The following is a 13,046-nucleotide window of genomic DNA, read 5'->3' on the forward strand; positions in this document are numbered from 1 at the left end:
CAGAGCCTTGGGCTGTGCTCCTGCTTAGGCTTGGCTGGGGAGGGGAAGGGCAGAGATGGGAAGAAAGCTCCCAGTGAAGCAGGAGAGGACCCCACGGACAATGGCCGGGCAGTAGAGACATGGGAAGGAACCCAAAGGGTCAGCGCATCCATCACCCTGATTTTGTGGTTGAAAACTGAGGCCCAGACAGTGGAGCTGGCTTCCCTAAAGTCGGCCAGGTGTTCGATTCAGTTGAAAATACCTTGCTTGAGGACCTCAGGGATGGGAGGATTCAAAGAGGGAAATTGCCCATCCTTGTGCAGGGCCACACTGGGCTTTGTAGCTTGGGGTCCGGGGACCTGAGCTCTGTTACGTATTGTCTTGGGTAAGTCATGGTTTCCACATCTGTCATGGAGAGAACTAGATTAGATTTATTTAGACTCTCTTGAGGGGTTGGGGTGGTGGTGCTGGTTGTGAAACACATACACAGATACTCATAGCAGAAATGAGAAAGTCCTTCTGTGTGTAGAAATGGCTGGAGTGGCAGGAGAGACTTGGGGATAGGAATCTCTGGCTGGGCAGAACTGCAAGCTGGGTCTGCTGCAGGCAACCCCAAAGGCTGGGCCACTCTCTCCGGAGTGGCCAAACCTGACTTGGCAGCCTTTCCTCAGTTCTCTTCCTGCCTGGCTGAGTCTTTTGGAGTTTTCCTTTCTGTCCAGCTGCTCCTCCTGTTTGGCCTCCTTGTCTAGGCCTTGGGCCTTCATCTTCCACCCTGTGCTTGTGGCTAGGCCCTCAGCGCTCTCTCAGTGACTGATCCCTTCAGTTTCCATCTCTATGAGGTAACTCTAACATGCCTGGGCCAGGGCCGGCCTCTCTCCTCTCCCCAATGGCCCATATCTGTTTGGTATCTTTTTGTTTTTATGTATCAAGATATTCAGAAGAATTCCAGCTTCTTGAATGGGTTCCTTTTTGGTTCTGTGGCCCCAGTGCCCAGTGAATAGGCATTGAATTTTTGTGTTTGATTGGAGCCACATCATAGAGGGCCTTGAATGCCAGACTAAGGACTTGGCTGTTTCATTTTCCCAACCTTTAAAGTGCTGCCTAATGAGTGTGAAGGAATGTAATAATGGGGAGCCATGAAGGGCTTTGGAGTGGGGAATCCTGTGAGTAGTCCCTTATAGTCAGAGTATTTCGGTACAGGACAGACTGGTGTTTTTCTTAGGCCCCACTGACGTCGATGGCCTTGTCCTCTCTGTGACTTGGGTGGTCTAAGCCTCTGAGTTAGCTAAAGGGTTCTTCAGGCAGCCAGCCTATGTGGTCTCTGCTGCGGCCCAGGCCTTTCCAGATTACGGGCACTTCCTGGGGCTTGGGTCTACTGAAGGAGCCCTTCAAAACTAGGGTCCTTGCCCCTCCAAGGCATGTATGTGTGTATGAGGGTGGTAGGCTGCTTTGGGAAGGGACCTTAGGAGAACAGAGGCCCCTCCAGGGAGGGCCATGACCTTCCCAAGGTCATACAGGCAGTAACAGTCTAGAGCACGTGCTCTGAGGACCCACCTTGCTTAGTCCACAAAGGTTCGGTCACTCCACAGTCACTTTCAAAGTGGTCATTTGTGCTGGATTTTGTGCCCAGCCCTAAGGAGAAAAGAAAGACAAAATCATAGAAATGGTCCTTGCTCTCCAATGCTTGACCTCCTGGTGAGGGAGGTGGGTAGTGTTTGATAAAGAGGAGGAGGCATCCTTCATAGGGAAGGCTCCAGGCCTTGGGGATGCCTGGCTCCTGCTAAGGTCAGGAGACCAGGGCAGGGGAGTGTTCTGTGGAAGGACCAGCCAGGAGGCTGTTGTCGCTGGAAGGTTGAGGGGGTCAGGGGTCAGAGGTCAGAGGGGCCAGGCTGTTCCCTGCAGAAGCCAGAATGTATCCTGATTCAAGGAGTGACCAGACAGACTCTTTCAGTCTTGCTCCCATGTGGAGGATGAAGAGTCCAGGAAGTGGTTGATGTGGTCCAGGGGAGAGCTGGGTGAAGGGCATGTGGACTGATTGAGCAACAGATTGACTCGCAGAGGATCCATTTTTTGGGTTGTGTCTACTTTTTAACGGTTTCCCAGGGCCTAGAAGTCCCGCCACCTGTACCAGTGGAGGGCGCCCTGCATGAATGCAGTCATCTCATTTAGGCTTCTGACTCACTTGGGGGAGACTGTTCAAATCTCTTCTATGGGACAGAAGGTGCAGTGGTTAGTGCCCTGATATCTCAGCCAGAACCCTGTTCTTCTGGCTCCAGGTTGCCTGTTCCCCTCTGTTTCTCTTCCATCCTATCGTCCAGGCTTCCTGGCTGGGAGTCTTCATTCTCCTCTGCCGCCTTGACCTTGGCTTGGGCCTCCCTCAGTTTGGACTGTTATGCTCCTGGGCTGTGGGCCGGGGCCTCCTGCCCAACTGGCAGTGCCTGAGACGACTTCTCTAAAGCAGGCCCAACTAAGCTAGAGAGCCTCAGAGGGTGGGACTTGGGACCCCTGGGCCTCTAGTCTGCTTGTGACATTCCCGGTCTGTAGGGAATGAGGACAGTAGGACTAGGAATGCTTCTGTTCCTCCTTGCAGGGTCAGAACTTTTCAAGTGTTTTGGGAACGGGCCGTTCCTGGACTGGGGAGCCAGCGCTCTTCCAACGTTCTGGTCCCAGGAGCTCTTGATGCACTCAGGCAGTAACGAGGACCTTCCCTCCTCCAAGAGCTTTGGGTTATATAGGTTATATCTTTTATGTTTTCAGTGTTTAAAAATAAAATGTCTCATGATGGTGATGAACATAATCTTGACTTGTTAGGAATCTCCCAGTGCTCCTTAGACTGAACTTCAGCTCACTCCATGTCTTTTTTCTTCTGTAGCTCTCTGGAATCCCCCTGCCTCCTCCACCTATGGGGCTCCCCCCGCTGCAGCCGCCGCCGCCACCACCGCCGCCGCCGCCACCAGGTCTAGGACTTGGTTTCCCCATGGGAGTAGGACCACACCCACCGAATTTGGGGCCCCCACCCCCCATGCGTGTAGGTGACCCTGTGGCCCTCTCAGAAGAGGAGCGGCTGAAGCTGGCCCAGCAGCAGGCTGCCATGCTGATGCAGCAAGAGGCCAAGATGGTGCGGGAAAAGCAGGTGGGCCTGTGCAGAGGGCAGGGTGGGGGGGCAAGAAGGTGCCCTAGGATGCAGCAGAGGGAGTGCCCCCTTCCCAAAGGAGCCTCAGCTCCTGGAGCGGCAGCATGGCTCCTCATGGCCTTGTCAACCAGGCTTTACATGGTCCAGGCAGGGGCCAGCTTTCTTTTTTCCCCAGAAACCCTTCTTCCCCCATTCTTGCCCTTCTCAGCTCACAACAGTCTTCTGGTCTTACCCATTCTAGACACGTTATGGAATTTGAGCAGATTTGGTGAAAATGGACTCAATTCATCCTATAAGCTCCATCTTTCTTAGAATAGCGTTTTTAAATGGGTAAATAAAAGGCATGGGATTAAAACAGAAACCAATTTACATTGAAATGGTGACCAAAGTATTTTAAAAACAAGCTCTTGGACCCCAAGTGAACCCTGAAGCAAAATCTGAGCTCTAGGAGGACCTGGTCTTTGACACTGTGTGGCCCTGGGCAAATCCCATGTCTTCTTAGGCCCTTGGCTGCTTCATCTATAAATGCAGACCATAATAACACCAGCCTGGAGGAGTGGGGGAGGGTGGTATTTTGAGGATCCAATGAGACAATGTGGGGAAAATGCTTTAGAACCTTAAAACACTGATTGTGAGCTGTGTTCATTCATACACATTCCCTGCCTTAGGCGTTAATTGGAGGCCCATTTAACCCCTTTAGAATCACTGTCCCAATGTTGACTGTGTGCCCAGGCTTTCTGGGGGTGGGGTGAGGTGGAGGAGGAGAAAGCATTTCCTTGCCTTCAAGGAATTTATTTTATTGAGATAAGAATGGATTGTGAAACATTTCAAAATGAAGTAAGAAGACACTAAGTTGTAGGGTAACAAATGATCGATCATCTTTATTTTAGTTTGGTGGCAGATGCATAGGGATTGCAGTTTGCTTTGTGTCCTACCGCCAGAGGTGGAAGATGATCCTGGGATAGAGATTGACATGAGGTTAACCCAGGGGAGCTTGCTACTGCTTGTGCTCCATGACAGTAGTATTTGAATGAAGAAATAGGGTTGCTAGTGGTGGTCTGCAAATGTGTATGTTTTTAATATAATTTTTATTTAACTTTTTAAATTAATAAGGATCTTTCTCCCTCTTGCTTCCCTCCATTGAAAAACAAAAGGGAAACACAGCCCTTGTAACAAATCAAGGTAGTAAGGCCTCTGGGATTGAGACTGGTCACTGCATTCATCAGCGTTCTTAAGGCTGATGCTTTCTTCCTTCAGGCAGCCGTGTTACTGGAACAGGAACGCCAGGAGATGGCCAAGATGGGTTCCACGGTCCCTCGGCCCTCTCAAGACATGGGCCCCCTTGGGGCTCGGCCCCCAATGGCTCCTCGAGGTAAGACTTTCGAACAGAGAAGAGGATTTGGAGAGGTGGGGATGAGGGACAAATATTTCTCTAGAAGTGTCTGGGCAATTTTTTCTTCTGATGTTGGATTTCTTTCTCTCAGTTGCAGCTCCTGTAGGTCCCCCACCCCCTGGTGTCCCCATTGGGGCTCCAGGCCCCCGTCCTCGGGGCCCCCCGCCTCCTCCAGGAGAAGAAAACAGAGAGGTAAGATTGGGGGCATCTGAGGTGTGGGGAGAAAACTGGCCATTTCTGACAATTTCAGGGGTCTAAGAAGCTGGAGCTTGCTTAACTAATCATAGATTATTGCCTCACTTGGAGATCCTTTTTCAGGCACAGGATTCTTTTTCTCACTCTTTTTATCTCCTCTTCTTGTGAAACTTGGATGAGTTGAATGAACTGGGTATATTTAGCTTTATGGGAGGGTGAGGGAAGACATGATGGCTGTTTTCAGGTACGTGAAAGGCTCTCACGAAAGATTCTTTAGCTTTCTTTTATTGGGCCTCAGAGAGAGAACCTGGGAGTAGTGGGTGAAAGCTGTGGAGAGGCAAGGTGAGGATTGAGGGAAGGGGGAAACTGGCCGACAGTTAGAGCTGTCCCAAAGGACATCTCGGGTCATCTTGGAAGGTAGTGGGCTCTCTGTCACTGGTGGTCTCCAGGCAGAGGTGGGAATGGCCACTTGTCAGGAGTATTGGGGCATGGATTCCTGGTTGGGCTTGGTGACCTCTAAGTATCCTTTTAAAGCCAAAGTTGGTGACTCATGGGACGTAATGGCCCAGCATGAGACAGCAAACTCCAGTGAGGTCCAGACTCACAAATCGAATAGAATAGTCCATTCAGTGCAGTAAACATTTGTTAAGCACCTACTATATGCCAATCTCTGTGCTAGGTACATTGTTGTTAAGCAAGAATGAGAATGCAGATAAGCCCAGATGAATGCCAAAGACGGGTCTAGGGGCTGGAGGAGGCAGGTATCAGATTGTTTCCTTCTGTCATATAACTAGCTGAGTGACCCTGGGCAAGAGCATCCTCACATGTAAAGGACTTGAGTCATGATGTTGTTGGGGGCCTGCGGGGACCTTAAAATGATGACTTAATGTCAGCATTCTGAGGGAGGGATCACTTGGCACAGTGTGAGATTTGGAAGGGCCTTCAGGTGGTCAGTCCGGCCTGTGATGGACCAACATTTGTGGGTCTGAGATTTTCATGATTCTTCAAGCCTGATGGTACCAAAGGGACACTTGGTAGGTATAAGGTCACTGTGGTCACTCCTTCTCAACAAGTGTCTTTGGCAGACGGATGACCCGAGTGTGGGGCCCAAGATCCCCCAGGCCCTAGAGAAGATCCTGCAGCTGAAGGAGATTCGACAGGAAGAGTTGATATCAGTGCATGGTGAGTTGAGGGGAAGTCCCAGAAGCCCTTCCCATCGTCTCCCAGAGGAGAAGAGCAAGCTGGCATTTTAAAGGTTGTCTTTTCATGCAAATTCCTAAAGTAATAGAATTTCAGATATGGGACCTTTGTCATCAGGCTGTTCAATGCCTCATAGCTGAGATGGGTTCCAGAGAGGGTGTGTAGGCAGGGAGGGACCAATGTATTGACCAGCCCTCCTGCTGCTAGCCTGCTTTGGGGATTAAAATAGTCCAACCTACAGTCAGAGAGACTAAGGCGTACCTCTGAGCCAGTGGCACTTTATTAAAGGGTCCATGGTCCCCTCTGAAAAAGTGGACCTCAGATCTTCTTACGATCTGAAATTTTCCCTCCTTCTGGAGCCCTATTTTTATAGGGTTAGATATTTAGACATTTGAAATGTCTCAGCCATATACAGAATAATTCCAGTGATTGACATGTGATGCATAGGGTGAAGCAAGGAATATTGCCACTGACTAGGCGGCATCAGATTGTGTTGGACAAGAGAGAATGGTCCAGAGGTACAGAAATAAATTGGGGGACTTTCCACGTAGTCAAGTCACCTCCGACACACTGGGCTTGGTCACCACGACAAGGAAAAGCCAGGGTAGAAGGCCTCTAGTTAACTTCCTGTGGTTAAACAAGTGATCTTACAGTCTGCAGCTCACAGCTCTGGGGCCTGACAAACACCAATCACTGTCTCCGTCGAATCATATCAGATTGATTGATGCTGATGGGAAGTAGAGTAGGTGTCCTCAAGGAATCACCTTTCTCACTTCCCCCTTTGATCCACAGTATTTCCTTGGATTGTTACGCTCTAAACGTGTAGAGGATGATCCTCCAGGGGTACAAAGGTGACCTCAGAGAAGAGGGAACTGGGCACAATTTTTAATTTACTGATTATGTTCCATTTGATTAAACAATAACTCATAACACACTAAGTATACAATAAATGTCTGAGGTGACTCACTGACCAAGAACCATGAGGTACAGTCTCCTCCTAGCAAAACATGCCCTGCAAGCTACAAAAATAGGGGGACCATAGGGCATTTGATCAAGCACAGCAGTGCAAGCATTGTCTGCCCTGCATGCAGTTTCTGGACATCTTTTGAGTTTATGAAAGCATTTCAGTCGGTTTTGACAAACGGCCACCCCATTATGGTGATGAGAGGCAACATCCCTGCAGACAACAGATCTAGATGGTTGTAGCAAGAGGAGTGGGGGGAATGAGGAACAGGATGAGTTCCATGAACAAAGAAATTATCAGTCCTCATTGTCAGTGGTGGAGCAAAAGCCAAAGCAGGAGACTGAAAAGGCTCAGGAAGGTGGATTAGGAACCATTTGTGGAGAGGATGAGGATGATGGAGGTGTGGCGCCTCCTCGGCCCATCTTGTGCACTTGGCCATTCTCTGAAATATCCTCTGATGCAGTCCTGTGTTCCTCTGGAGAGCTCTCCTGCTAGGAATACTGGAATAAGCAGAGCTGAATGCAGAACAGCTTCTCCAGTTCAGCTCACCTGCACAGATCCCCTTCTCTGTTTGTTTTTTTTTTTTTTTTGGAGGGGAAGGCAGGGCAATTGGGGTTAATTGACTTGCCCAAGGTCACACAGCTAGTGTGCAAAGTGTCAGGCTGGATTTGAACTCAGGTCCTCCTGACTCCAGGGTCGGTGCTGTACTCACTGCACCACCTAGCTGTCCCTCCTTGTCTGTTAAACGTCGCTGATTTAGTAGACCTTAATTCAATTCTAGTTTGCCGTCACAATAACCAGGTCTGGTAGTGAGAGCCAGCTCAAACCTCAATAGCCCTAACATGAACATCACTAGGCCAGAGAATTTCCATTTTTAGGTTGGCAAATTCAAATAACAACTGAAAAATTAAAAAATTCTGAACCCAGATTTTTTTTCTGGCATATATAATCACCTAAGCTTATTTATTAAAACCAACTGAAAAATTATCACTCGAGCTATTTTCTTATAGCTGCTCACCCCTCCCCTAGGAAGATGAGATTTTGCTGGGGAATTTTTAACACTTTTTTTTTTTAAGAAGATGATGATCCCTGATAAGCAGTTGAATTCTTTAAAATTTGCCAAATAATTGTGATTGTAAAGAAAAAATTGTGGACTGGGCTGTATAAATGCATTGAATAGTCAGCTTCAAGACGGTGCAGATGCCTTTCAAGACGTACTCAACATTCAGGTGGTAATAATAAACCCAAATAAAATTGGCTTTTCCCATTTAGGTAACACAAGATGGTCTAACATTCTTTTCTTCAAACAGAAACTGAAGATGTTTCTGAAGCTTTCAGCTTGATAATTAATAGTACAACCATTTGGTCCCATAACCTGTCCATCAATACCCAATTATCCTCACATTAATTTTAGGAAGGACTACAATTTCTCAAATCTTAGCTCCAGTATTGATCTCTGAAACTTCGCAGAATTTTAATTGTTGCATCATGAGGGCCTGAATTGGAAAGCGAGTCTTTGTCTCTCTTGATATTATTAGATAGATGTTTCAAACCATTTTTACACGTAAAATTCTTAATCCAATTTTGAAAATTGTGTCACTTCTCCTCCTAATAATTATGATGTAAGAACACTGTAAGGCGATCTCTAGTTTAAAATGATCCCTCACTAGCATCTGTTACTTAATCACTGATAGGGTTCATCTTTTACACTTGCCTTTTTCGATGAAATTTACTATGTGAGGAGAAAGGCGGGTGCGCAGCGGCATTAGGTCTGTTTGATTTCAGGGATGAGTTATAGGCAGCCAGTCGTATGACAGGATGTCACAGCCAGGCTCAGAATTAACCAGGCGGGAAATGTCTTATTTACCAAGATGGGGATGGGTCAAGGAATCCTACCTTCACCTTTGCAAAATCATTCTCTCCACTTCCCCGGGGACAGACATCCGCCTCTGGTGGTCCTCAGACTGCGTGGGCACCTGGCATTTCTCTTGGATGATGAACCAGCAGCCTTATGAGGGGTCAGACACTTGTATGTGGATTCAGGACTTAGAGTAGCAGCAAATCAGAATCCCAAGAGACTTGCTCAGATAGCAGAGTTTCCCTAATTACAGCCTAGAGCTAAAGAATTGTTATTTTCCTCATATATCAGCCTCAAAATCTCAGCCAGAATTTTTTTTCACAATTCACAAATTTCATCTGTTTTCCATCATCATGATTCCTCCCCCCCGCCCTGCAGGTGGAGAGATAAAGCCAAAGGGAGCACATCAGACCTTTTGTAGAACACAGTGATTTGAGGCCTCCATCAAAGCTCATGTAGACAAGTGGGTCAAATCTGGGCACAGTTTCCTTGGTGAAAACTATTGTATCAGAGGGAACTCTGGCTTTAGAAGTGGGGCTTAGTTCAACCTTGGTCAAAGATGGATGTGCGCAGTCATAATCTTTTTCTGTAAGTGCTCAAATGGCCAGCTGATTGAAAGCTACGCAAGTTGGACATGTCATGCATGTCATGCATGTTGCCACTGGGGTCATGTCTGGAGTAACCCACTCTAGTTTAATTAAGTCTTTTATCCCTTGTGGGCTACAGTGCCCCCCCTTATGAGCTAAAATAGTCTATCTGAGGAGAGGCTTCCCTGTTTCAGTCACCCAGACCCAAGAGACCTGGCTAGCTTGGTGCTGCCGTTTCTACTTCTTCACCACACGTTCATACACAGTGAATAGTTGGTTCAAAATAATAGCACTAGAAGATACAATTACACGAGTTTCCAGATGATCCCAAATGAGACCCACTGACTGTTCAAAAATGTTGTTTCCCCACTTTGGGTGGGAGAGGCCCTAGTTCCTAGTTTGACAATACCTTGGCAGCAGGACTCATCCCAAGGAGCCTCACGGGCAAAGATGTCCTGAGAGGATTTTACCAGGTTTTTCTCCCAACGGTCATTATTATTATTTTAACACAAAGTATACTCTAATAATCATATAACAGATACATTTATAATATAACAATATTCAGATTGAAAAGAGGAAGAAACTTGCTTTAATAGCTTCTCTTAGCTGTCTTGTACTTAGAACATCCACCAATCAAGTGATAATTTTTTTTGAATTTTTATCATTTTTATTTAATATTTTAATTTTCAACATTGATTTCCACAAGATTTTGAGTTACAAATTTTCTCCCCATTTCTACCCTCCTCCCCACTCCAAGAAGGCATATATTCTGATTGCCCTGTTCCCCAGTTAGCCCTCCCTTCTGTCACCCTACCCCCCCGCATCCCCTTTCCCCTTACTTTCTTGTAGGGCAGGATAGGTCTCTATACCCCATTCCCTAGATATCTTGTTTCCCAGCTGTATGCAAAAAAATTTTTTTTGAGCATCTGCTTTTAAAACTTTGAGTTCTAAATTCTCTCCCCTCTACCCTCCCCACCCTCCCTCCCTAGGAAGACAAGCAATTCAACTTAGGTCACATGTGTATCATTATGTAAAACCCTTCCACAACGCTCATGTTGTGAAAGGCTAACTATATTTCCTTCCATCCTATCCTATCCCCCTTTATTCACTTTTCTCCCTTGTCCCTGTCCCTTTTCAGGTTTTTTTTGGTTGTTGTTTTGGGGGGTTTTTTGAGGGGGGGAAGGCAGAGCAATTGGGGTTAAGTGACTTGCCCAAGGTCACACAGCTAGTAGGTGTGTCAAGTGTCTGAGGCCGGATTTGAACTCAGGTCCTCCTGACTTCAGGGCTGGTGCTCTGTTCACTGTGCCACCTAGCTGCCCCTGCCCTGTCCCTCTTCAAAAGTGTTTGCTTTTGATTACCTCCTCCCCTATCTGCCCTCCCTTCTATCAAGGTGATAATTTAAATACCTTTCTAATTTATCACTTCATAGAAGGACATTTATCTTATTACCCCTGGCACTTTCATGCTAACCATAGTAGTTTATATAGTGCTCTTTTTCTATGTCTTGAAAGTTGCTTAAGCCTGTTTTTCGTAATACTTTAAAATGCTTCATCTAGAATTTCCCAGTTTTGGTAACAGTCCATTCTGATTAGAATAAGTAACTGTAAATGGGAGAGCATTCTGTCTGAACACGACAGAGCCCAGGCCTTTACACAAGCCAGGCGCTGTGCTGGGCACTTCCCAACAACCTGGGGAGGTAGGTGTGAATGTTTATTATTCCCTTTGTATATACAGGGACTGATTAGATTCTCAAATTTGCTGCCATTATGGTATTTTCAATGCAATCCATTTTGAGTTAGAATGACTAGTGGCAATAACCAAACTTCATTTTGCACATTTCCATCATTTCTGCTTGGCTTCTATTCATAACGTTCGTGGTGACACTCCCAGCTTCCCATTACCGCTTCTTTGAGGTACCCAAAGAGCCAAAATAATTCCTTTAAATGTTCGAAAGGACTAATTCTTTAGCCTAAGCTAGAGCAAAGAGATGATCCTTTCTCTGTCAGTCAACTAATCAGCATACTTTGTGAAATATTTTACATTGATTGGGGAAAGAAGACGTGTAGCAACTACCAACGGGCACTGCTTTCCAAAAATTCCAGAAGTCATTTCTGTTTCAGTGGGATTAAGCCGCTCTCTGAAGTCTCCTTTTCCAAACCCCTTAACTTTCAAACCCCAAATTCACACTCTCAGTGCAAACCAACTCCGACTTTCTTTACGCATCTCTCGTTCTCACCTTTTCTTATTTCCTTACGCAACGCTGCTCTTTCTTCTACCTGCTTAATTCTTTAGTGGTTACAAATGCACAGTTCGTGCCAATTTCTTTAAGGGCTTTTGGGAACTTGGAATTAGTTACAGTCACCTAGTTTTTATAAGCAGTAGTCAAACAACTCAGCACAAGCTCCCCATTTTAGGGTGTCGCAGATATCAGTAAGCAGGATGACTTTAGAGGAGAAAGCATCTGCCTCTTCAAATTTTACCTCTTTTATGCTGGAAAGGCATTGATCCAGCTACTTTGGCAACATCCAAGGGGATCAGCACAGGAATGTAACAGGGGTTGCACCACTGGAAAACTATTGGACTTTTCCAAAGGGCTCAGGCTGTAACTTTTTCTCTGTTTCCTTTCAAATCACTCAAAATTATTTAAGTCCATTTATTTTGTTTTTCCAATAATTCGCAAGTTCTGCTTTTACTTCTTAAAATTTCAGTATTTTATACCTTTAGAAGCCATATGCTCATTTTATTTGATCTTTTCTAATCTGGGCACCCTCGATCATTAATGGCTGTGATCATTTATGGCTTTTCATGGCTTTTAGATTGGCCACTCTTACTTTCAAAGCTGCTATGGCTGTGAGCTGCCCAAAACAGCCGTGGTGTGGCTGTAATTAGCTCCAGTACCATGAAAGCTACTAAGGACCCTTCTCTCTTATTAAATGGTTACAGGGTTCTACTGCCAGCCCCATTCTCTGCAGCTGGTGTCAGAGCCCTGCTCCTCCAGTCACAGGCACCACTGCCAGCAGCATCACCTTTTCCCATTTTTGTAAACTGAACTATTCCTTACATTTCTAGGGTTTGGGAAATAGGGGTCACTGTCCTGAAGAGTTATGTGGTTCCCCTTCAGCCTTTATGAGAGGCTTCTGGAGATCTAGTCACAGATGTGGTGTCCAGGCTCATAAGACCCCCAAGGAGGCCCTACCTGGGGACACCTCTGTGGGGTGTGCATGCACTTAATTTATTCCTATATCTGTTTTTATGTATACATATTCTTGTTTAATTCTTTCTTCAATGATTTTTTCCCTAACTTACTATAGCCTTACTGTACAAATTGAACTTCTCTTCACTAATTCCACTGATTCCAACACAAGTTTCACTGTGTTTCTAATTTCCCTGGGTAATTGACTTAAACTGCAGTAGTATCATAAAACTGTACTTGCCTTCCATTGCTTTCCGATTTCCAAACAAGCTTTCTTTCTCTAGGAGCACTTTGGGAATTGCCTTCAATCTGGGATCCCTAATCAAAACTTGCCTGGTGCCCTCAGCTTGGTTGTTTAAAAGCAGTAAACAACAGAAGGGTAACTGAACCCCAATTCTGCCCTCTTTTATTCTTTTCTGAAGATGGTCTAAAATTTCCTTATTCTGCCTTATAATAAAAATTCCTTCCTACGATATATTTATTAAGTACAGTTTTTAAGTATGCCTTTATTCTGTGCCAGGGATGGGGAATCTTCAGCCTCGAG

The 13,046-nt window shown here is 46.0% G+C and overlaps 1 protein-coding gene across 1 annotated transcript in view; it reads left to right on the forward strand.

Annotated features, from left to right (window-relative positions):
• Positions 1 to 13,046, forward strand: part of SF3B2 (splicing factor 3b subunit 2) — a 28,511-nt gene that overhangs the window by 4,623 nt on the left and 10,842 nt on the right. Inside the window, exons 4-7 of the mRNA XM_036762820.1 lie at positions 2,852 to 3,112; positions 4,370 to 4,484; positions 4,597 to 4,697; positions 5,786 to 5,882. Of these exons, the coding sequence (XP_036618715.1) occupies positions 2,852 to 3,112; positions 4,370 to 4,484; positions 4,597 to 4,697; positions 5,786 to 5,882 (574 nt within the window). The remainder of the gene's footprint in view (positions 1 to 2,851; positions 3,113 to 4,369; positions 4,485 to 4,596; positions 4,698 to 5,785; positions 5,883 to 13,046) is intronic.

The sequence above is a fragment of the Trichosurus vulpecula genome, chromosome 6 (genome assembly GCF_011100635.1).
Source record: "Trichosurus vulpecula isolate mTriVul1 chromosome 6, mTriVul1.pri, whole genome shotgun sequence".
NCBI classification, from domain to species: domain Eukaryota; kingdom Metazoa; phylum Chordata; class Mammalia; order Diprotodontia; family Phalangeridae; genus Trichosurus; species Trichosurus vulpecula.